The 25351-nt window shown below is 38.0% G+C and overlaps 2 protein-coding genes across 2 annotated transcripts; one reads left to right on the top strand and one right to left on the bottom strand.

Annotated features, from left to right (window-relative positions):
* Window positions 1-1808: 1808 nt before the first annotated feature.
* LOC123948615 (olfactory receptor 4P4-like) lies at window positions 1809-2771 on the top strand. Its single transcript, XM_046015817.1, has one exon. It carries the CDS (start codon window positions 1809-1811, stop codon window positions 2769-2771), a length of 963 nt encoding a protein of 320 aa, XP_045871773.1.
* Window positions 2772-17997: 15226 nt separating this feature from the next.
* Window positions 17998-18771, bottom strand: LOC123948614 (olfactory receptor 4C46-like). The gene has a single exon (XM_046015816.1). The coding sequence runs from the start codon at window positions 18769-18771 to the stop codon at window positions 17998-18000; it is 774 nt and encodes a 257-aa protein (XP_045871772.1).
* Window positions 18772-25351: the final 6580 nt, after the last annotated feature.

The raw sequence follows: 25351 nt of genomic DNA, 5'->3' as shown, positions 1-25351 counted from the left end.
GCAGAATATGGGTCAATGATTCTCACACCCTAAAGCTTTTCAGTACTCCTTAGTTACAGGTAACTGCTGAACACTCTGTGACATAATTAATTATTTTATTCTGTTATATATCGGAGGACAGGGATCCTTGACCCTGAAAGCAAAGTAGGAACAAATTGAAAATTTCTCTATTTATGAGGTTAGGATTTTGAATAGCAATTTAAAAGAGAATTGATGTCTTATGGTACAGAGTTTTCTGAAAATGCTAAAGCTGTCACATATTAGTCATCTAAAATCTTTTTGAGGAATATCAATAACATAGATACTAAATCTGGGAGTCTCTACAAATGGTGGTTGCTAAATCATATTGTAACATTTTGTATTTTAAATAGACATCTGGGGGCCCAAATATGTCTGTTACTTGAGAGTCAGACTAAAGTAGAAAGTGGGCTAGGTTTGTAAACCCACTAGAATCAGATTTTCCCTCTTTAGTGGGTAGAATAGCTCTTGGATGGTTTCTTTTTATTCCACACTCATTTTACACTGATTAAATGATGTCTTAAGATATACATTGGACACAAAGATGTGAGTTCCTTAATTTTTCATTTATTCCTTATTACAAAAAATATCATGGAGTTCTAACTCAACAGAAAGAGTGTCTTCAAGTTACTTTCAGTATCATCCCCTTTTATTGGCATTTGATCTTTAGACTGTATCTCAATATGAAATGTTCTGACAAAGCCATGACAACAGTGTAATTCAAAAATATGTGGACAATTCAACAATTTTATCTTTCCTTTATTAATTGCTATCACAAACATCAATGACAGCATGTATTTTTGAAATAGTATTTAACTCATGAAATATAAGTACAGCAAATGAATGGGTTTCTTGAATATTTTTCAAGATTTCAGTCATTAATTGATATTCTCTCTTTTGCTGTACTGTTTTTGCCTGCTCTTTCCTTTTAATGTGAGAGCAATTCCATTGCTTTAACACAACCCATTGACAATAGCTGACCTGGTAGGAAAGTATAGTGTGCTCAACATGACTTAGAATTCAGTAGTTCAAACAAATGCACATTTCTTCAGAATTCATTCCCAGAAATTTAAGACAATTTCCTGAGATCATTTTAAAAGAAGGAAAGTTGAGGGGCCTGGGTGGCTCAGTGGGTTAAAGCCAGTGCCTTTGGCTCAGGTCATGATCTCAGTGTCCTGGGATCAAGCCCCAAATTGTGCTCTTTGCTCAGTAGGCAGTCTGCTTCTCCCTCTCTCTCTGCCTGCTGCTCTGCCTACTTGTGATCTCTATCAAATAAATAAATAAAACCTAAAAAATAAATAAATGAAAGAAGGAAAGTTGATTTTATATGTAAGTTATAAGAATTGGGAAAATATAGGGGGAAAAAACTTTCCTTGTTTTAGATTTAATAATGTAATTAGTATTTCTTTATCAAAGGTATTTATGGGTATTAATATTCATAGTATTAAAGTATTAATAGCATTAAAGTATAAAAAGTATTAATAGTCATAATAATTAGAAAGTATTAATAGCAATGACATATTTTCAAAATAGTACTTAAATATTTAAATAATTATTAAGTAATATTGATAAAAACATGTAATTATTCTCATAATTGCATTATAAATATTTCATGATAGATTTACAAGACCGCATAAAAAGAATAAGCAACTCAATTCCATAACCCAGAATAATTGTTCTTAACACTATTTATGAAAATATGCATTTTAATAAATTTTATATATAGTGTTCCTACAGTTAATATTCACCTAGAATTATCTTTTTTTTTACTTTCAGAAATGTAAGTCCTTATGGAAACCTACACAAAACCCAAATACGTGAAAAAACAGAAAAACATCTCAGAATTCATACTTCTAGGACTTTCATATGACCAGAACATAGAAATGTTTTGCTTTGGGCTCTTCTTATTCTGTTATGTTGCCCTGTTGGCAGGAAACCTTCTGATCCTTGTCTCCATTCGATGCAGTTCCCTTTTTCACCAACCCATGTACTACTTCCTCATCCACTTATCTTCTATGGACATCTGCTATACCTCTACCGTCACACCCAAGTTAATTGCTGACCTGTTAGTGGAAAGAAAAACCATCTCCTACAGTAATTGCATGTTACAGATCTTTACCATGCACTTTTTCGGAGGCGTTGAGATCTTCATTCTTACTGCCATGGCCTTCGATCGCTACGCTGCCATCTGCAAACCTCTCCACTATGTGATTATCATGAACAGGAAAAGATGCCACCTCCTAGTCTTAGCTGCTTGGGCTGGTGGGGCCATCCATGCCTTACCTCTGTTTTCTACTGCAATTGGTTTGCCCTTCTGTGGTCCTAATGAAATCGATCACTACTTCTGTGATATTTTTCCTTTGCTAAAGCTGGCCTGTTTTGATACCTACATCACTGGTGTCCTTGTGGTTGCCTTTTCAGGTATGGTTGCCTTAGTAACCTTTATTGTCTTATTTGTTTCTTATGGGATAATATTGTTCACTTTAAGAAATCTCTCAGCTGAGGGAAGACGCAAAGCCCTCTCCACCTGTTGGTCTCATGTCACTGTGGTCATCTTATTTTTTGGGCCTGCAATCTTTATCTACCTTAGACCACCTACTACTTTTCCTGAGGACAAAATATTTGCTCTATGTTATACCAATTTCGCTCCTATGTTCAATCCCTTAATCTATACTCTAAGAAATTCAGAGATGAAAAAAGCAGTGAGAAAGATTTGGTGCTCATCATTCTTTTCAAAGGACTCACACTCTTAATTTGAACAAGTTCATTGGGTAATCAACTCTGAGATAGAAAAGAGGAATATGTGAATGAAGAAGGCAGGAACTGGATCATGGGGATTATGGACCATCACTGATATGAGGGGAATAAATGGATGCAATAGGACTACAGGACTTAGATGGTCAAGGAACAGGTCCTGATGCTTGCATACCAAAATTAATTGTGAAATAAGTTAATTTTGTGAGGTATTAAGAGGGTTTAGATAGGGAACCGTCATGAAAAAAAAATGAGTCAAAGCAAAGAAATGAATGATACATTATTACTGAATTATAAAGGGAAATATCTTAATGATAGTTTTCTTAATACATTGCACTTAGAGGCCAGACCACACAGTGATGGACGTTCTTTAGTAGTTCAGAAGTTTTAATGTTAAAAAGAACAATAGTAATAATAATCTAAAACTAAAAGAATTAATTTAAATTTCTGATAGTTGCCACGGCCCGCGTGACAAATCGACCAGGAAGCGCGAGAGTAAGAGGATGGTAAAAATAATTAAAGAGACAAAGAGATGGGGGCAAGAGGAGCATAGGGGATGATTTCCACAAATGCCGAGTTTATTCGAGGCATCAAGGCATTATATAGCCAACAATAACTATTTTTAACTGATTACAAAAGAATTTACTACTTGCACAAAAAACCCTTCAGACTTCCCCATTATCTACTTCTCACGGTCTAAATGCAGACTCTCCAAGGCCAGTGATCTCTGTCTTCAGATAATTCCTTAACCAGCTGCACTGACTCCAAAGTAACTCAAAACATACAAGAAGTAACAACAAACGTGAGAGTGATTCATGAGCTGTGCTGGAACAGCAAGGAACAGCTATGAATTTATGACCCCAACCAAACTGCTCTCATCTAACAAGTAAACGTGTGGGAAATCACGTAGGCGAGCGCACAACACATAGCACAGACCCTTTCTCAGTGCTACTCAACATTTCCATCCTAAACCTTTTGTTAGGCTACTTGGACTTTAAAGGAGACATAAGTCAGGGCCTGGTTTGGTCCTCCTCTCAAGCCTTATCGCGGCCTCCCACAGATAGTACATTCCTTAGTTCGTACAAATTAGTTGTAGAAATGAATAAATATTTAGAGTAGAATCTGTTTTATTTCTTTTAAGATTTTTTTTTTTTTTGAGAGAGCATGCACATGAATGAGCAGGAACAGGGCTTCAGGGGTAGCAGGGTAGAGGGAGAGGTAGGAACACACTCCCCACTGAGCAGGGGTCCTGATGCAGGGCTCCATCCCAGGACCCTGGCAACTGAGCCAAAGGCTCAGCTTTTTACAGAACTAAAACAATTTAGCAATCCCACTCCTTGGCATTTACACAAAGGAATTTAAAATTTATGTCCACAAAAAAACGCATATTTAACAGCAGCTTTATTCGCAATTGTCCATACAGCTGGAATTAGCCAAGATGTCCTTCAGTAGGTGAGGATAGATAAACTGCAACATCAGACAGTGGAGTATTATTCATTGCCAAGAGAAATGAGCTCCAGGCCATAAAAAGGCATGAAGACCCTTCCAATGTGTTCCTCATGGTACTTGCATTCAGCTCTATCACAGATATGAGATTCTTGGCCTTCCCTGTCACTAACTTTCTTGTTTCATGTCTTACTAACTAGACTTTTAGGAGCTCAGTGTCCAGCTCATAACCCAACACGCATTAGAAGCTCAATAATAATTATTGAATGAATAGATGAGCCAATAGCCACAACCATATTGAAATGATTGTGTTTTCTGCACACTCTTTTTCACCCTCAGTCTTTGTTATGAATTCTCTCCTGGAAATCCTCTAAGGTAACAAATGCCTATTCATTCTGATGATTCCCTTTCAATTTTTGTGCCCCTTGTGGTGTGTTTTCATCTAGGAAATCTTCCTGATCCCCCTGGAATTTGTTGTGTGTCCCTCAAACGTGCTTGACCATGTGCTGTCCCTACTGTGTGTCACTATCATAAGGCTATTTTTATTTATGTAAAAATTATTGATAAATTTCAATTGATAGTTATGATTTTAAAAGACTTTAACAAATGATGAAATAAAAAAAAAAGTGGTCCACATTTACCATGTCATTCTATGCTTTCAGTACAATTCCAATAACAATCTCAACAGGAATTTTAAAGAAATTAACAATTCCATCCTGAGATTTATATAGAAATACACAAATTCAAAGGAATCTCGAAGATTTACACACACATACACACAAACACACACACACAACCACACACACACACACACAAAGTAGTTTGGATGCTCACTCTACTAAAATTCAAGAATTGCTATTAAGATCCCATAATTAATGCTGTGTGGTATTGGCACAAAGGTAGACACTGAGACTTTCACACCAATAGAATGCCCAGAAAGAGGCCTAAATATATGATTTTTTACAACGATATCAGGTAATTCAATGGAGAAAATACAGACTTTCCCATAAATTATACTGGATGTGTTGCATATCCATATGAGGAAAAAAGAATCTAAACCACAACCTCACCTCATACCATACATAAAAATGAACTCAAAATGAGTGTGAGGTCTACATGTTAAATCCATAGAAAATGCCAAATAAACTTTTTTTTTTAATTTAATTTCTTTTCAGTGTAACAGAATTCATTGTTTATGCACCACACACACTGCTCCATGCAATATGTGTTCTACATAGTACCCACTACCAGGCTTATCCAACCTCCCAACCCCCACCCCTTCAAAACCCTCAGATTGTTTTTCAGAGTCCATAGTCTCTCATGGTTCATCTCCCTTTCCGATTTCCCTTAATTCCCTTCTCCTCTCCATCTCCTCATGTCCTCCATGTTATTTGTTATGCTCCACAAATAAGTGAAACCATATGATACTTGAATCTCTCTGCTTGACTTATTTCACTCAGCGTAATCTCTTTCAGTCCCATCCATGTTGATACAAAAGATGGGTATTCATCCTTTCTGATGGAGGCATACTTCTCCATAGTGTTCATGAACCACATCTTCATTATCCATTCGTCCGTTGAAGGGTATCTTGATTCTTTACACAGTGTGGCAACTGTGTCCGTTGCTGCTATGAACATTGGGGTACAGATGGCCCTTCTTTTCACTACACCTGCTTCAGTATTGCAATTCAGAGTTATAGGGAAGCTCTATTTTTTAATTTCTTAAGGAATCTCCACACTGTTCTCCAAATTAGCTACACCAACTTGCATTCCCACCAACAGTGTAAGAGGATTCCCCTTTCTCCACATCCTCTAAACACATATTGTTGCCTGTCTTGCTAACTTTGGCCATTCTAACTGGTGTAAGGTGTTATCTCAATGTGGATTTGATTTGAATCTCCCTGATGACTAGTGATGATGTACATTTTTTCATGTGTCTGATAGCCAATTGTATGTCCTCATTGGAGAAGTGTCTGTTCATGACTTCTGCCCATTTATTGACATGATTATGTGTATTGCATGTGTTGGGTATGAGAAAATGTTTATAGATCCTGGATATCAGCCTTTTGTCTGCACTGTCATTTGCAAATATCTTCTCCCATTCCATGGGTTACCTCTTCGTTTTGTGGACTGTTTCCTTTGCTGTGCAAACGCTTTTGTTCTTGATGAAGTACCCAAAATTCATTTTCGAATTTGTTTCCTTTGCCTTTTGACACATATCTTGAAAGAAGTTGCTGTGGCTGATGTCGAAGAGGTTACTGCCTTTGTTCTCCTCCAGGATTCTGATGGATTCCTGCCTCATGTTGAGGTCTTTTATCCAATTCGAGTTTATCTTTGTGTATGGTGGAAGAGAATGTTCGAGTTTCAGTCTTCTACATAGCTCTCCAATATTCCCAGCACCATTTGTTAAAGAGATTGCCTTTAATCTACTCAATATTATTTCTTGCTTTGTTGAAGATTTTTACCATAGAGCTGAGGGTCCATATCTGGGCTCTCTACTCTGTTCCACTGGTTTATGTATCTCTTTTTGTGCCAGTATCAAGCTGTCTTTGTGATCACAGCTTTGTAGTAAAGCCTGAAATCAGGCAATGTGATACCCCCAGTTTTGTTTTTTTCTTTTTCAACATTTCCTTAGCAATTCGGGATCTCTTCTGATTCCATACAAAGTTTAGGATTGCTTGCTCCAGCTCTTTGAAAAATGCTGGTGGAATTTTGATCAGAATGGCATTGAAAGTATAGATTGCTCTAGGCAATATAGACATTTTAACAATGTTTATTTTTAGGATCCATGAGCATGGACTGGTCTTCGATCTTTTTGTGTCTTTTTTGATTTCTTTCATGGGTGTTCCGTAGTTCCTCGAGTACAGATCCTTTACCTCTTTGGATAGGCTTATTCCCAAGTATCTTATGGTTCCTTGTGCTATAGTCAATGGAATTGATTCTCTAATTTCCTGTTCTATATTTTCATTGTTGGTGTGTAAGAAAGAAACTGATTTCTGTACATTGATTTTGTATCCTGCCACATTACTGAATTGCTGAATGAGTTCTAGCAGTTTGGGTGTGGAGTCCTTTGGGTGTTCCTTATAAAGTATCATGTCATCTGTGAAGAGAGAGAGTTTGACTTCTTCATTGTCAATTTTGAATACATTTATTTCTCTTTGTTGTCTGATTGCTGTTGCTAGGACATCTAATACAATATCAAACAAGAGTGGTGAGAGTGGGCATTCTTGTCATGTTCCTGATCTCAAAGGGAAGGCTGTCAGTTTTTTCCTATTGAGGATGATATTCACTGTGGGTTTCTTGTAGATAGATTTTATGAGGTTGAGGAATGGTTCCTCTACCCCTATACTTCGAAGCATTAAAATCAGGAATGGATTTTGGATTTTGTCAAATACTTTTTCTGCATCAGTTGAGAGGACCATTGATTCTTCTATCTTCTCTTATTGATTTATTCTATCACATTGATTTGTGAATGTTGAATCACCCTGGCAACCCAAGGATGAATCCCACATGGTCATGGTGGATAATCTTTTTAATGTACTGTTGGATCCTATTAGCTAGGATCTTGTTGAAAATCTTAGCATCCATATTCATCAGGGCTATTCTGAAATTCTCCTTTTCACTGGGGCCTTTGCCTGGTTTGGAGACCAGGGTCATGCTGATTTGGCAAAAAGCGTCTGGAAGTTTTCCTTCTGCTTCAATTTTTTGAAACAGCTTCAGGAGAATAGGTGTTATTTCTTTTTTTTTTTTTTATTTCTTTTTTTTTTAATTTTCATTTATTTATTTTTTTCAGTGTAACAGTATTCATTCTTTTTGCACAACACCCAGTGCTCCATGCAAAACGTGCCCTCCGCATTACCCACCACCTGTTCCCCCAACCTCCCACCCCTGACCCTTCAAAACCCTCAGGTTGCCCCAACCTCCCACCCCTGACCCTTCAAAACCCTCAGGTTGTTTTTCAGAGTCCATAGTCTCTTATGGTTCGCCTCCCCTCCCCAATGTCCATAGCCCACTCCCCCTCTCCCAATCCCACCTCCCCCCAGCAACCCCCAGTTTGTTTTGTGAGATTAAGAGTCATTTATGGTTTGTCTCCCTCCCAATCGAAGAGTAGGTGTTATTTCTTCTTTGATAGTTTGGTAGAATTCCCCAGGGAATCCGTCAGGTACTGGGCTCTTGTTTTTTTGGGAGGTTTTTGATCACTGCTTCAATCTCGTTACTAGATATTGGTCTATTCTGGTTGTCCATTTCTTCCTGGTTCAGTATTGGAAGTTTGAAGTTTACAGGAATGAATTCATTTCATCTAGATTGCTTAATTCATTGGCGTATGACTGTTGGTAATAATTTCTGATGATTGTTTCCATTTCCTTGGTGTTAGTTGTGATCTCTCCCTTTCCATTCATAATTTTATTAATTTGGGCCTCCTCCCTTTTCTTTTGGATTAGTTTGGCCAATGCTTTATCAAGCTTATTGATTCTTTCAAGAAACCAACTTCTAGTTTCATTGATGTGTTCTACTATACCTCTAGTTTCTACCTCATTGATCTATGCTCTAATCTTGATTATTTCCCTTCTTATGTGTGGAGTTGGCTTAACTTGTCATTGATTCTCTATTTCTTTAAGGTATGAAGACAGCTGGTGTATTCTGGAGTTTTCAACTTTATTTATTTATTTATTTATTTTATTTTTGTTATTTGTTTATTTACAGCATAACAGTGTTCATTGTTTTGGCAACACACCCAGTGCTCCATGCACTACGTGCCCTCCCTATTACCCACCACTGGTTCCTCAACCTCCCACCCACCGCCCCTTCAAAACCCTCTGGTTGTTTTTTAGAGTCTATAGTCTCTCATGGTTCACCTCCCCTTCCAGTTTCCCTCAACTCCCTCTCCTCTCCATCTCCCCATGTCCTCCATGTTATTTGTTATGCTCCACAAATAAGTGAGACCATATGATACTTGACTCTCTCTGCTTGATTTATTTCGCTCAGCATAATCTCTTCCAGTCCCGTCCATGTTGCTACAAAAGTTGGGTATTCATCCTTTCTGATGGAGGCATAATACTCCATTGTGTATATGTACCACATCTTCCATATCCATTCATTCGTTGAAGGGCATCTTGGTTCTTTCCAGTTTGGCGACCGTAGCCATTGCTGCTATAAACATTGGGACACAGATGGCCCTTCTTTTCACTACATCTGTATCTTTGGGGTAAATACCCAGCAGTGCAATTGCAGAGTCATAGGGAAGTTCTATTCTTAATTTCTTCAGGAATCTCCACACTGTTCTCCAAAGTGGCTGCACTAACTTGCATTCCCACCAACAGTGTAAGAGGGTTCTCCTTTCTTCATGTCCTCTCCAACACACGTTGTTTCCTGTCTTGCTAATTTTGGCCATTCTAACTGGTGTCAGGTGGTATCTCAATGTAGTTTTAATTTGAATCTCCCTGATGGCTAGTGATGATGAACATATTTTCATGTGTCTGATAGCCATTTGTATGTCTTTGTTGAAGAAGTGTCTGTTCATATCTTCTGCCATTTTTTGATATGATTATCTGTTTTGTGTGTGTTGAGTTTGAGAAGTTCTTTATAGATCCTGGATATCAATCTTTTGTCTGTACTGGCATTTGCAAATATCTTCTCCCATTCCGTGGGTTTCCTTTTTGTTTTGTTGACTGTTTCCTTTGCTGTGCAGCAGCTTTTGATCTTGATGAAGTCCCAAAAGTTCATTTTCGCTTTTGTTTCCTTTGCCTTTGGAGACATATCTTGAAAGAAGTTGCTGTGGCTGATATTGAAGAGGTTACTGCCTATGTTCTCCTCTAGGATTCTGATAGATTCCTGTCTCACATTGAGGTCTTTTATCCATTTTGAGTTTATCTTTGTGTACGGTATAAGAGAATGGTCGAGTTTCATTCTTCTACATATTGCTGTCCAGTTTTCCCAGCACCATTTATTGAAGAGACTGTCTTTTTTCCATTGAATATTTTTTCCTGTTTTGTCAAAGATTATTTCACCATAGAGTTGAGGGTCCATATCTAAGCTCTCCACTCAGTTCCACTGGTCTATGTGTCTGTTTTTATGCATGGAGTTTTCAACTTTTTTGAGGGAGGCTTAGGTGGCTATGTATTTCCCCCCTAGGACCATCTTTGCTGTATCCCATAGGTTTTGGACCAAAGTATCTTCATTCTCAATGGTTTCCATGAATTTTTTAAGATTTTCTTTGATTTCCTGGTGGATCAGAGCATTCTTAAGCAAGGTGGCCTTTATCTTCCAGGTGTTTGAATTCCTTCCAAAGGTTTTCTTGTGGTTGAGCTTCAGTTTCAAAGCATTGTGATCTGAGAATATGCAGGGAATAATCTCAATCTTTTGGTATTGGCTGAGCCCTGATTTATGACTCAGTATGTGGTCTATTCTGGAGAAAGTTCTATATGCACTCGAGAAGAATGAGTATTCACTTGTTTGAGGGTGGAATGTTCTGTATATAACTATAGGGTCCATCTGGTCCTATGTGTCATTCAATGCTCTTGTTTCTTTATTGATTTTCTGCTTGAATGATCTATTACCAAAAGTGGCTTGTTACAATCTCCTATGAATAATGTATTCATATAAATATGACTCTTTATCTTGATTAACACTTTTCTTATGTAATTGTCTGCTCCCATATTGGGGGCATAAATATTTACAATTGTTAGATCTTCCTGGTGGATAGACCCTTTAAGAATTATGTAGTGTCCTTCTGTATTTCTGACTACAGTCTTTAGTTTAAAATGTAATTTATCTGATATGAGAATCGCTACCCCAGCCTTATTTTGAGACCCATTGACATGACAGATGCTTCTCCATCCCTTCACTTTCAGTCTGCATGAATCCTTAGGTTTAAATAGGTTCTTGTAGACAACATATGGATGGGTCCTGTCATTTCATTCAATCTGCAACCATGTCCTATTTCTTGAGCTCATTAAGGCCATTCATGTTGAGAGTGATTATTGAGAGATACATTTTTTGACATTGTGTTACCTGTGAAGGCTTTTTTCTATAGATTGTCTCCATAGATTTCTGTCATTATATATTCTTGGGTTTTATTATCATAAATATTATATATTCTTGGGGTTTTATTTGCTCTTTTATAGAACCTCTCTTAATATTTCTTCTAAGGCAGGCTTGGTAGTCATATATTCTTTTAAACTGTGCCAGTCTTGGAGGCTCTTTATCTCTCCATGTATTTTGAATGTCAGTTTTGCTGGATAAAGTATTCTTGGCTGTATGTTTTTCTCATTTAGTGCCCTGAATACACCTCGCCAGCTCTTCCTGGCTTGCCATGTTTCTGTGGACAAGTCTGATGTTATTCTGATGGGCTTCTCTCTGTACATAAGGAATCTCTTCCCACTAGCTGCTTTCAAGAGCTCCTGTCTAAAATTATGATTCATTATTTTCACAATCAGATGTCTCGAGGGCTTTCTAGATTCTGTTTTCTTGGGGGCAGAACTTTCTGCCTCTAGTACATGAACACTGGTTCCATTTACCAGATTGGGAAAATTTTCATGGGGAATTTGTTCAACTGTATCCTCTAGTCTTCTTTCTTTCTCCTCCCCCTCAGGGATTCCAATAATTCTTGATGTTGGAATATTTCAGGGAATCATTTATTTCCCTAATTCTGTTTCCATGGCTTCTAGGCTGTTTGTTCCAGTCTTCCTCCTGATCTTTTTCTCTATCAGTTTGTCCCCTAGATCACTAATTCTATCTTCTGCTTTAGTTACCCTAGCTGTTGGAGAATTTAGATTAGATTGGAACTCATTGAGAGCCTTGTTAACATCATCCCTGGTGGCTTTCATTTGTTCCCTAATCAATTCCATTTTTCTATTAAAGTCTTTCTCCAACCTAGTCATTGCCTGAATTCCCTTTCCGACATACTGTTTATGTCCATATCCAATAGCTCTGATTGAGAGGGCACAGTCTCTGAATTTTTCCTGTTGGGCATTTCTCCTTCTAATCATTTTGGTGAGAGATGGTTTAGGGGATGTATAGCTGATTGTATCAACCATGGTGCAGGCAAGGAACACTCTGGAACAGTTCTGCCCACCAGCATCTTCTGGCCCTGTAGAGATCCAAAAGTATATAATTCTAATCTCAGACTGAATTTATGAGTGATCAGTTTTTTGGTAGACAATCAGCTCACTTTAGTGGACAGGTTGAAACCATGCCTCCTACTTCTCTACCATCTTGCCACCTCTCCTCTCACTGCCCTCAGGTGAATGAAGAGAAGACCCTTAGAGGAGCAATTCAAATTGTGCAAATGACTTTAGGTATTAGCCCCAAATATCTGGGTACCAGTGTCTGCAATGAATTTTTGAAATCTTATTTCTATTTGTTAGTTACTAGTACAAACTATAAAATTGAACTATGTATATATTGATCTTATATCCTGAACTTATGCTAAACTCACATTACAAAGTAGGAGAACTAAAATTGTCTGTATTCACAATCAAATTATGTGTGTGTGTGTGTTTGTGTGTGCATGTCTGCTAATGTAATAGTGTTATATACACTTGCATCCAAGGTAGTATTAAAGCAATTATATTATTATGGTTATATTAAAAAAGAGATTACTAGTTCAGTGTTGTTAATTATAGCAATGTAGGGGATGGATAAGAATCTAGAGGAAAATCGGGCGCCTGGGTGGCTCAGTGGGTTAAGCCGCTGCCTTCGGCTCAGGTCATGATCTCAGGGTCCTGGGATCGAGCCCCGCATCGGGCTCTCTGCTCAGCAGGAGCCTGCTTCCCTCTCTCTCTCTCTGCCTGCCTCTCTGTCTACTTGTGATCTCTCTCTGTCAAATAAATAAATAAAATCTTTAAAAAAAAAAAGAATCTAGAGGAAAATCATTATGTATTATTATCTGAAATAATCTTGGTTCTGCCCTCAATTTGCATCTTGATCTTGTCAGGATCCTTAACTTCTCTATGTTTCTATTACATTAGCTATAAACTAAGTATAAAATCAATAGCAGGAATTATCTTACAGATTTGTGGTGGGGATTAAATCAGGAAATGTCTGCAAAAATACTCAGAACCACTAAATATTCAATTTAGTAAATATAGTTATTGTTATTATTACCATCAACCTATGTCTCTAAAAATGCCTCTAAGTCATCTTAAAATGGATGGAATAATACCAGCCACACAGGATGTTACCAGTATTCAATGGGATCCTGTGTAGAGAACACTTGCTACTGTGCCGTGAATATATCAGTTATTCATATATATATTTAAATATATGAATACATATATATTCATATATATGAATACATATATATTCATATATATGAATACATATATATTCATATATATGAATACATATATATTCATATATATGAATACATATATATTCATATATATGAATACATATATATTCATATATATGAATACATATATATTCATATATATGAATACATATATATTTAGATATAGATATTATTCTATATTGTGTATATGACATATGCATCATATATATATATATACATACACACATACATAATTATATACATTAAAATACTATTTTTATGGGGCCTTCAGAAAGTATGACATAATAGTTTAATTTGAACAACTTTATGCTAAATCTAAAAAGACTGACAATGCCAGTTTTTGGTGATGTTGTAGGGAAACAGAAACTCTCACACATTGCTGGTGGAAATATAACAGAGCACTACCACTTTGAAAACTCTTGACAATTATTTGATATGTTAAAATACATGTAACATGGGGTGCATGGGTGGCTCTGTTGGTTAAGCGTCTGCCTTTGACTCAGGTCTGACTCCTGAGATCAAGCCCTGCATCGGGCTCCCAGCTCTGTGGGAGGCCTGATTCTCCCTCTCCCACACTTCCTGTTTGTGTTCCTCTCTTGCTCTGTCTCTCTCTGTCAAGTAAATAAAGTCTTTGGAAAAATTAAAACAAAATATACTTAAAGTATAAGTCAGCAATTCAACCCTTAGGTATCAATCGAAGAGAAATAACAATCTATGTCCACAAGAAGGCTTGTACATGAATGTTCACATTTCGTCATTCACTATGGCCATTAGCTGGACAAAATTCCAGTGCCCATCAGCTAGAATAAGTGTTCAAAATATGCTGGAGCCATACATAGGCACACTATTCTTACTAAAGAGGAACAAACTGCCAATAATACAATGTGATAAACCTCTAAAACAGTATGGTAAGAGAAAAAGAAAATATTTTCTTTTGGATGTTATGAAGTATGTGGCTTCACAAATGAATCAAGAGATAAACTGAGGTGTCAGCGAGATTCCATAATCTCTGACCAACATATTGAAAGATTAGATTTTTCTTTTTCACCGCCTGGCTTCTGTTACGCATCCTCTCCTAGGAATCCTCTCAGCTGACATATGCATATTCACTCTTAAGATTCGCCTTCAATTTTTGTGCCCCTTCTGATATGTTTTCATGTAGGAAATTTTCCTGACCCCCTGGTCTTTGTTGTGTGTCCCTCAAACATGCTTTTATTGCCCCTGTGCTGCCACCACCTGCCCATTTATAACATGGTCTTATCATTTTCTGTTCCCCTCTGCGTGTCTCAGTAGATCTGAAACTCTCTAAAGACAAGACCCTGGTTCCTCTGTACTCACCTCTGAAGACCAGCAACCATAAATGTGTCTGATACATCTGTTGGGCTCGAGAAATTTCTATTGGTGAATGAATGAGAGAAATATTATCAAACATAAATGAATCGAGTATATTTAACCTGAAGTTGTTTTGTGTGTAGATAGCAGCACATATTTTTTAAAATAGCATTTCATAAGGAAATGTTACCAAGAAGTAAATCATTAACAGAGAAAAATGACATGAACAGCTCACATTCATATGATGATGAAAACTTGCTGAGAGCAGGGAGAGTATCAAGGTCAGCTATTTTCTCCAACACTGAGGATCCCAATTTCAATTTTTTTCTTATTACACAGTTTAAGTAGGAGTTTTAAAAATTGTACTTTCTCAAAGAGATTTAGCTAGAATTGGTAGAGCCTAGATCAGTGAAATGTAGGAAATAAGTGCCTGGTCTCTGGTACTATTGTTTTTCTCTACCTTTTCTTGACTATAACCCTCTTCCTTTATAACATTATTCACTCAATCAATATCTTTATGCTCCAGACATTATGCTGCCTTGTAGAAAATATTTTGAACAGGTAGCCAAGTACTCTATGGAGTGTGACTTTATTTTTTTTTTTTCCCTTTTTATTAATTTTTTCAGCGTAACAGTATTCATTCTTTTTGCACAACACCCAGTGCTCCATGCAAAACGTGCCCTCCCCATCACCCACCACCTGTTCCCCCAACCTCCCACCCCTGACCCTTCAACTATAAGATACCTAGGAATAAACCTAACCAAAGAGACTAAGAATCTATACACAGAAAATTATAAAGTACTCATGAAAGAAATTGAGGAAGACACAAAAAAATGGAAAAATGTTCCATGCTCCTGGATTGGAAGAATAAATATTGTGAAAATGTCTATGCTACCTAAAGCAATCTACACATTTAATGCAATCCCTATCAAAATACCATCCATTTTTTTCAAAGAAATGGAACAAATAATCCTAAAATTTATATGGAACCAGAAAAGACCTCGAATAGCCAAAGGAATATTGAAGAACAAAGCCAAAGTTGGTGGCATCACAATTCCGGACTTCAAGCTCTATTACAAAGCTGTCATCATCAAGACAGCATGGTACTGGCACAAAAACAGACACATAGACCAGTGGAACAGAATAGAGAGCCCAGAAATCGACCCTCAACTCTATGGTCAACTAATCTTCGACAAAGCAGGAAAGAATGTCCAATGGAAAAAAGACAGCCTCTTCAATAAATGGTGCTGGGAAAATTGGACAGCCACATGCAGAAAAATGAAATTGGACCACTTCCTTACACCACACACAAAAATAGACTCCAAATGGATGAAGGACCTCAATGTGAGAAAGGAATCCATCAAAATCCTTGAGGAGAACGCAGGCAGCAACCTCTTCGACCTCAGCCGCAGCAACATCTTCCTAGGAACAACGGCAAAGGCAAGGGAAGCAAGGGCGAAAATGAACTATTGGGATTTCATCAATATCAAAAGCTTTTGCACAGCAAAGGAAACAGTTAACAAAACCAAAAGACAGCTGACAGAATGGGAGAAGATATTTGCAAACGACATATCAGATAAAGGGCTAGTATCCAAAATCTATAAGGAACTTAGCAAACTCAACACCCAAAGAACAGACAATCCAATCAAGAAATGGGCAGAGGACATGAACAGACATTTCTGCAAAGAAGACATCCAGATGGCCAACAGACACATGAAAAAGTGCTCCACGTCACTCGGCATCAGGGAAATACAAATCAAAACCACAATGAGATATCACCTCACACCAGTCAGAATGGCTAAAATTAACAAGTCAGGAAATGACAGATGCTGGAGAGGATGTGGAGAAAGGGGAACCCTCCTCCACTGTTGGTGGGAATGCAAGCTGGTCCAACCACTCTGGAAAACAGCATGGAGGTTCCTCAAAATGTTGAAAATAGAACTACCCTATGACCCAGCAATTGCACTACTGGGTATTTACCCTAAAGATACAAACATAGTGATCCGAAGGGGCACGTGTACCCGAATGTTTATAGCAGCAATGTCTACAATAGCCAGACTATGGAAAGAACCTAGATGTCCATCAACAGATGAATGGATCAAGAAGATGTGGTATATATACACAATGGAATACTATGCAGCCATCAAAAGAAATGAAATCTTGCCATTTGCGACGACATGGATGGAACTAGAGCGTATCATGCTTAGTGAAATAAGTCAATCGGAGAAAGACAACTATCATATGATCTCCCTGATATGAGGACATGGAGAAGCAACATGGGGGGGTAGGGGGATAGGAGAAGAATAAATGAAACAAGATGGGATTGGGAGGGAGACAAACCATAAATGACTCTTAATCTCACAAAACAAACTGGGGGTTGCTGGGGGGAGGTGGGATTGGGAGAGGGGGAGCGGGCTATGGACATTGGGGAGGGGAGGCGAACCATAAGAGACTATGGACTGTGACTTTATTTTATAAATAGAAATTCTTATTAAATAATAGGATATTCATTTATTTGAGTCATCATTTTTTTTCTGAATGTTTAGCAGCCTAAGATGGGTGACATGAACATTACAAAATGATGCTTCAGGCTACAAGGAAATTTGAAAACTTTGGAGAGCCTTTGTTACCCCTCAGAGGCTAAATGGCTCTTTGCTTTTATAATCCTATTGTCCTTTAATACCATAACATTATAGGCAACATGTTACATCAACCTTGATGTATAAGGCAGATGTATAATTATCGATAGTGAACGTGTGTGTGTGATATATATGTGTGTATATATATATATATATGTATATATATATATATATATATATTAGCTTAGTCTGTGACTAGACTTTTTCTTTCTTCCACACTTTCCTGTTCCACTCAATGCAGAATCTGTCATTCACAGCAACTTACTATTTTCTTCATACAGTAAGTATTCCTTGCTAATTCCATCCAAAATATCCATTTTGACCTTTGTTTCCATTGCATCAATGTTGAGCATCAGGCATATTTATTTCTCACTTGAAATAACTTTTCTACTACACAATTTCCTAATAGCATTTTTCTTCTGGTCATTTCTCAGAGTATAGATTAAAGGGTATAACATTGGTATTATCATAGTGTAAAACACTGTGCCTGTTTATCGATAGATAAAATAGCTACAGGTCACATGTCCACAAATATGCAGGGCACAAGAAATATGACAACCACTGTGATATGGGAGATGCTGGTGGAGAGGGCTTTATGCCTTGCCTCCAAGCTGTCATCCCTTAGGGAATGCAGAATGACTACATAAGAGACCATCAAGAGGAGAAAGTTTAACTGACAGATGAAACTACTGTTGGCAGCAACAAAGAGCCCGAGAGTGTGTGTATCAGTGCAGCCATGATTGAGCAAAGGGTTCATATCACACATAAAGTAATCTATGACATTAGGGCCACAGAAGGGTAAAGGGATGATAAAGAGGATCTGTATGGCTGCATGAAGAAAACCTCCCACCCACACCACTCCCATCAGCAGGCCACAAACCTGCCGATTCATGATGGTTGTGTAGTGCAGTGACTTACAAATGACCACATAGCAATCATAGGCCATCACAGTGAGTAGGGATGCATCAGAACCTCCAATGAAATGTTTCCCAAAGACTTGGGTTATGCATGCATTGAATGTGGTGATAATCTTTTCACGGAATGAATCTATGATCGGTTTAGGGTTATTAATAGAAGTATAACAGGCATCAATGAAGGAGAGATCAACAAGGGAAAAGTACATGGGGGACCCCAATAGTAGGCTGGCAGTCATAGTGACCACAGTGAGCACTTTTCCCACCAGACAGATGATGTAAGTGACAAAAAAGACAACAAATATGATTTTCTGCATCTTTGGATTCTCTGTGAGCCCCAGTAGATCAAACTCTGTCACATTGTTCCTATTCTCCATTATGTCACCTTATGATTAATTGCATTAACTGAAAAAAAAACTTTTGATTAATGTGACATTGTATTTATTAAGCTTCTTAATCTAGTAAACAAAAAAATACCTTGAATCTAGTAGGTATTGGAATCTCATGACGTTTTTTGAGACAGAAAATAAGTTTTGCTGATTACAACATTATCTCCTTGATGAAATTTCTGTTGAATATGGCTATGGAGAACTTTGTAAACAGACACGCAAGAGGTCATCTGTGTACACGTCATCATCTGTGGTGACTAACCCTAACATGAAGCAGTGGATCCTACACATAATGGCAGCTGAGTATGAAAAGGGAGGGTAGTTACTGATGTAAAAGCTATGAATGCAAGGTTAAGGAATTTTCCCTCTTTCCTTAGGAACAGGGAAACAATGGCAGAAATTGAGACTATTAATGAAAAAGTGAAGAAGAATATGAGGAAGGGCGAGTAAGGAATATAATATTAATAAAGATCTACATGTGCCTGGATGAAGTGGGGTAAGGTTAAGTGAGGGAATAGAAGCTGGGGAAAGAAACCCCATTTATTATGTTCTTTCTAATACTTAACAGAGGACTTTCAGAGCATTGGTGGTGGGTCTGTAAAGAAAGTATACAAAAGTGACCATAAATAAATCATAATGCTTTTGTTTAAATACAATACTGTATGTACACACACACACACACACACACACACACACACACATATATGTAGGGATATGTATGTATTAATAACTGATTGCTATATTCATGGCATAGCAGCAAGTGCTCTGTACACAGGATCCCATTAAATACTGATAATATCCTTTGTGACTGGTATTATTCCATCCATTGTGAGATGAGAAAGCAGTGTCAGAGACTTAGGTTAATGGTAATAATAATGATAATTATATTTATTAAGTTGAATATTTAGTGGCTCTGAATGAGTTTGGAGACATTTTCTGACTTAATCCCCACCACAAACCTGTAAGGTAATTCCTGCTATTGTTTTCATACTATTTTATACATTATGCAATAGAAAGATAGAGAAGTTAAAGACCCTGGCAAGATCAAGATGCTAATTAAGGGCGGAACCAATATTCCTTCAGGTTATAATAGTTAATGATTTTCCTTGAAGTTCTTACCCATGTTCTATATTGTTATAATTAACAACACTGAACTATTAATCTCTTTTTTTACATAACTATAGTAATTATAATTGCTTTATTACTACTTTGGAGGCAAGTGTACATAACACTATTATGTTAGCAGACATGCACACAGACACTTAGAACTTTTGTACAGGTAAACATTTGACTTAGTACAGACAATTTTAGTTCCTCTACTTTCCAATGTGAATTTAGCATAATATCAAGTCACAACAATAATATATACAGAGTTCAATTTCATAGTTTGTACTAGTAACTAATAAACAGAAATTAGATATTAATAATCCATTTGTAATGACTGAAATTATAAAATAAGTAAGAATAAATGTAGGTTATGGAGAGAATGGTTTGGTTATGGACATTGGGGAGTGTATGTGTTGTGAAAGTATAAGCCTGATGATTCACAGACCTGTACTCCTGTGGCTAATAGTACAATGTGTTAATAAAAATAATTTAAAAAAATAGAATAAATGTAGCAAGATAAAAGGAAAATGTACTCTGAAAGCAAAATATTTGTTAAGAGAATATAAACACCTTAATATATAAAAGAAATACTGTTTCTGACAGATGTCTCAACGTTATTAAGAGGTGAATTCTCCCCAAAGGCATTTCCAGATTCACACTTTCTCAAGCATAATTACAGGAACATATTCAAAACTTTTCCAAACATTTTATTTTTTTTAATATTTTATTTATTTTATTTGGCAGAGAGAGAGGACACAAGTAGGCAGAGAGGCAGGCAGAGAGAGAGGGAGAAACAGGCTGCCCACTGAGCAGAGAGCCCTATGCGGGGCTCGATCCCAGGACCCTGAGATCATGACCTGAGCTGAAGGCAGAGGCTTAAACCACTGAGCCACCCAGGCGCCCCTTCCAAACAGTTTTAAAACTCATATGGAAATATGAGGGCCCTAAATTAGGTCTCACAACATAAAAAGAGAAAGAATTTGAGAACTTACATGATCTGATTTCCAGTGACGTTACAAAATTGTTGTGTTCAAAATGATGTGGTATTTTAATAACGATACCTTAGAAGACCAACAAAGCAGAGTAGAGGAACCAGTAGTAGACCCACACATATATGGTCCACTAATCTCAGCAAAGTCTGCAGTCAATTGAGTGGTGAAAAATATTTTTTGCAAAAAATGAGGGTAGAAATACTGGGCATCTTTACTGCACAAAACAAAACAGAAAATATTTTTATCTGTATATCATACCGGTAAAGATTTATTTAAAATGGACTTAGAGCTATATGTGGAATGTAAAAGTTAAAAAATGTTGTGTAGGGGCACCTGGGTGGCTCAGTGGGTTAAAGCCTCTGCTTTTGGCTCAGGTCATGATCCCAGGGTCCTGGGATCGAGCCCTGCATCTGGCTCTCTGCACAGTGGGGAGCCTGCTTCCCTTCCTCTCTCTCTGGCTGCCTCTCTGCCTACCTGTGATCTCTGCCTGTCAAATAAATAAATAAAATCTTAAAAAAAATGTTGTGTAAAACATAGAAAAAGATCTTCATGACCTTGGATTATAAGAAAAATTTTCTAAACATGTGCAACGAAGGTGTCCTAAAGAGGGGCCTCCTGGTGGTGGAGATTTTGGTTCAGCTTCGAAATCCAGATTTGGGCTCAGGTTGCAACCTCAGGGTCCTGAGATAGAGCAACCTTGCTGGACTCAGCACTCAGGGGGAATTCTGATAGAGAATTTCTATCTCTCTCCTCCTGCCCTTCCACCATGCTCATTATTTCTCTCTCCTTCTAAAATAAATAAATATATCTAAAAAAAGTTCATAAAAAACGATGATTTGCACTTCTTCACCAAAATTACAACTATGCAGCAGAACTAGTTTACAAAGAGGGATGAACTGAAGAGTTGAAGATGTGAATTAACTGGTATCCTTCTCTAAAGGTTGTCCACTGTGTGTGTAGAGGAGAATGTTGGAGATATGACCAGCTGTATCCTGACATGGATCTGTGTAGGCTAGCTCTGGAGCATCGCTTGGTCAACACTGGCCATAACACTGGTACAGATAAGCTCTAAATCACTGGGTTGTCATGTCCTTTAAGACAAAGTGCTAGGATCTCTCATTTCCTCAGGGTTATTAAACATTTAAAGCCCCAAAGGAAGCAAGAAACTAGAAATAAGCATTTTCTTGCTTCTGTTGCTTACTGGTTATTTGAACTAGTTATTCAAACTTCAGAACCTTCTGTGTTTTTATGTACACAGTAAAGCTAATAATATGTGTGTTGAAATATGCGTTATCATGAACAAGAAGTAATATAATGAGTTTAATCCAACCAACAACCTCTCAGAGGATTTTTGTTATCCTTTGGCTGAGTGGATTGATCTGAAACAGATTAAGTATTATAAAATTTGATTTCCTGACCCTTCTTGCATATGAAAATGTCACATGCATGTGTTGGCATGTGGAAGAGAGAGACTGACTGGCTTCAGTACAGGCAGATGAGGCTGAGTCTAAACCACCTGTGACTAGTCAGTGAGCAGAGAAAGAACCAGATGGAAACACATTAAAGGTTTTGCTGTACTTGGCTCCTTAGTCTGATTTTTTTCACGATATTTGTGCATTTTCTCCCTCCCAAATAAGGGAGAAGAGCTCTTTATATCTTTCTTTCTTTTTTCTTTTTCTTTTCTACTGTTTTCTATCTGCTCATTCATCAATGCTAACATCAAACCAATAAAATATCACAAAACACGGATGGGGAGTCAAGATGGTGGGGAAGTAGGAGAAGGTGCCATTTCAACCTGTACCCTAAAGTGAGCTGATTATCTACCAAAGAACTCTGATCACCCATGAAATCAGCCTGAGATCAGAATTATACATGTCTGGATCTCTGCAGGAACAGAAGACGCCAGTGGCAGGTAAAGCAGAGTGGGAATGTCGAACTGATATCGGAAGATAAGCAAAAGGGGGAGGGAGCCACCAGAGGTGACCAATTGGAAAGTAATACCCCAATATGAGAGTGCCCTGCATCTGGGGACGAGCATTAACTTGGAGTCTGGTTGAAAGTACTCAAAGAAGGGGCGCCTGGGTGGCTCAGTGGGTTAAAGCCTCTGCCTTTCACTCAGGTCATGATCCCAGGGTCCTGGGATCGAGCCCCGCATTGGGCTCTCTGCTTGGCAGGGAGCCTGCTTCCTCCTCTCTCTCTGCCTGCCTCTCTCCCTACTTGTGATCTCTATCTGTCAAATAAATAAATAAAATCTTAAAAAAAAAAAAAAAGAAAGTACTCAAAGAAAAAAAAAAAAAAAAAAAAAAGCAAAGGATCCTGGGGGAAATAGTGGGAATAGCGGCGGTTAGGGACAGGGGCCTAAGTCCCCGGACCAGGACAACCTCCCCTGGTGCTGAGCCAGAGAGTGCTGCAGAGCAATCAGGTCTTGGTCCCTGAGCCGCCAGCGCGCCCGAGAACGAGTGGGGTCCGGCTCCCTTGAGGGGCTGGGAGCCTGGCCAGATGGCAATCTTGAAATGCGCACGCCCCACACCCTCCACTGGGAGAGGTGCTCATAGGTGCTAGCCTGAAGCTCTGGCATCTGGAAAAACCAGACATTCCCAGCCTGGGACAGTAGGAAAATCTCAGTGTGCAATCATTGCTTGGAACCTTTCTGGCGGTCTGGAGCTGCCCAGACAGCCACCGCTGCCCTGGTATTGGGTACAATGAGGAGATCCTGCATCCCCAGGGACCTTGATTCAGAACCTACTCTGGCAGCAGCTCTGCAGAGCATTCTGAGGCTTCTCTCTGAGAGGGAGGTCTGGGTGCAGTTTGCTCCCCTCTAAACCTCCAAAAACCATCAAAAGCTGTCAAGACGAGAGAAAACAGATGAAAGAACATAAAAACCTCCAGAGAACAAAAGCTTGAAAAAAACGGTTTCCTCAGAGCCCACCCCCTTGAGGGGGGTGGGAGGACCTAACTCAGGGAACATCATTGTCTGAAAACCCACGTGGCAGCCCCCCCCCCGAAAACCAACCAGGAAGGAAGAAAAAAAAAAAAAGAAGACTACAAGAGAACAACCACCACTACTTCATAAATACAACTTTTATTTTTAACTCTTTACCAATATTCTGGTTCTTTTTTTTTTATATATATACAGATAATTTTTTAACCTATTTACCATCACACTGACAAATTCCTTAATAACCTTCTAACCTGAACTTTATGATACATACCCCTGTGTTTTTCTTTTGCTTTTCTATTTTTTTATTTTTTTAAATTTTAACTTAGTTTAGTCTAGTTTATTCTTTTATAATTTTTATTTTCTAATATACATATAGAGTTAAACTTCAAGGTAATCCCCTTTCCCCAATTAATGCTACCCCTATAGGCAAACCAATTTTTAATACCCCTGTATCTTAGCAAAGTTGAGTTCCTTAACTAAAACATCAAGATACATCCAGGAAGAGTCAAAATAACCTTCCTCACCCACACTGAGAATTTATAACCACTCTCCCAACTTTTCCTTCTGCCAGTGTTTCTGTGTATTTGTGTTTGTCCTGATAGTATATAAATCTTATACTTGGGGTTCTTTCTGATGAGGTTCTTCCTTTTTTTGCTTATATATATTTTTTTTTTCTCTCTTGTAATATAGTTTTATCAGTCTTTTTCTTTGTCTGTTTTTTGTTTGTATACTTCATAAATCTTACTTTGGGGCCCATTTGGGCTGAGCCTTCTCTTTTATCTTCCCATTTTTACCTCTCTCTCTCTCTCTTTTTTCCTTTTTTTTTTTCTCTTTTTCTTCTTCGCTAGGTCTTTTTCTTTTATTTTTTCTCTCATTTGGGTGGGGAACCCTGATTGCACAGAAGCGTTCCAGGGTGCACCTTGACTGCACCACAATCAATAAACCCAGCTGCATCCGTTAAGTCATCTTTTACCAAAATGACTAGGAGGAGGAATACCCAACAGAAGAAAAATGCAGAGGATGGACCTTCTGCAACAGAGCTAATGGCTATTAACATAGACAATATGTCGGAAAAGGAATTCAGGTTAACAATTATCCAAGCAATAGCTAGGTTGGAGAAAGCCATGGATGACCAAACAGAATTGATTAGTGCAGAACTGAAAGCCAGCAGGGATGATATTCACAATGTTAGGGCAGAACTGAAAGCCACCAGGGATGATGTCCAAAATGCTCTCAATGAGTTCCAATCTAATCTAAATTCTCTAAAACCTAGGGTAACTGAGACAGAAGATAGAATTAGTGATCTGGAGGACAAACAGAGAGAAAGGATCAGGAGGAAGCCTGGAACAAACAGCTCAGAAGCCACAAAAACAGAATCAGGGAAATAAATGATGCCATGAGACGTTCCAACATCTGAATTATTGGAATCCCTGAAGGGAAGGAAAAAGAAAGAAGTCTAGAAGACATAGTGGAACAAGTTGTCTTTGAAAATTTTCCCAATCTCACGAATGGAAACAACGTTCATGTA

Source organism: Meles meles, chromosome 8, assembly GCF_922984935.1.
Source record: "Meles meles chromosome 8, mMelMel3.1 paternal haplotype, whole genome shotgun sequence".
In the NCBI taxonomy this organism is placed as follows: Eukaryota; Metazoa; Chordata; class Mammalia; order Carnivora; family Mustelidae; genus Meles; species Meles meles.
This window is presented reverse-complemented; position numbering and strand designations above follow the sequence as displayed.

Excerpts from the sequence above, each read along its gene's own strand:
- LOC123948615 (XM_046015817.1), top strand. The coding sequence starts at position 1,809 with ATGGAAACCTACACAAAACCCAAATACGTGAAAAAACAGAAAAACATC.
- LOC123948614 (XM_046015816.1), bottom strand. The coding sequence starts at position 18,771 with ATGGAGAATAGGAACAATGTGACAGAGTTTGATCTACTGGGGCTCACA.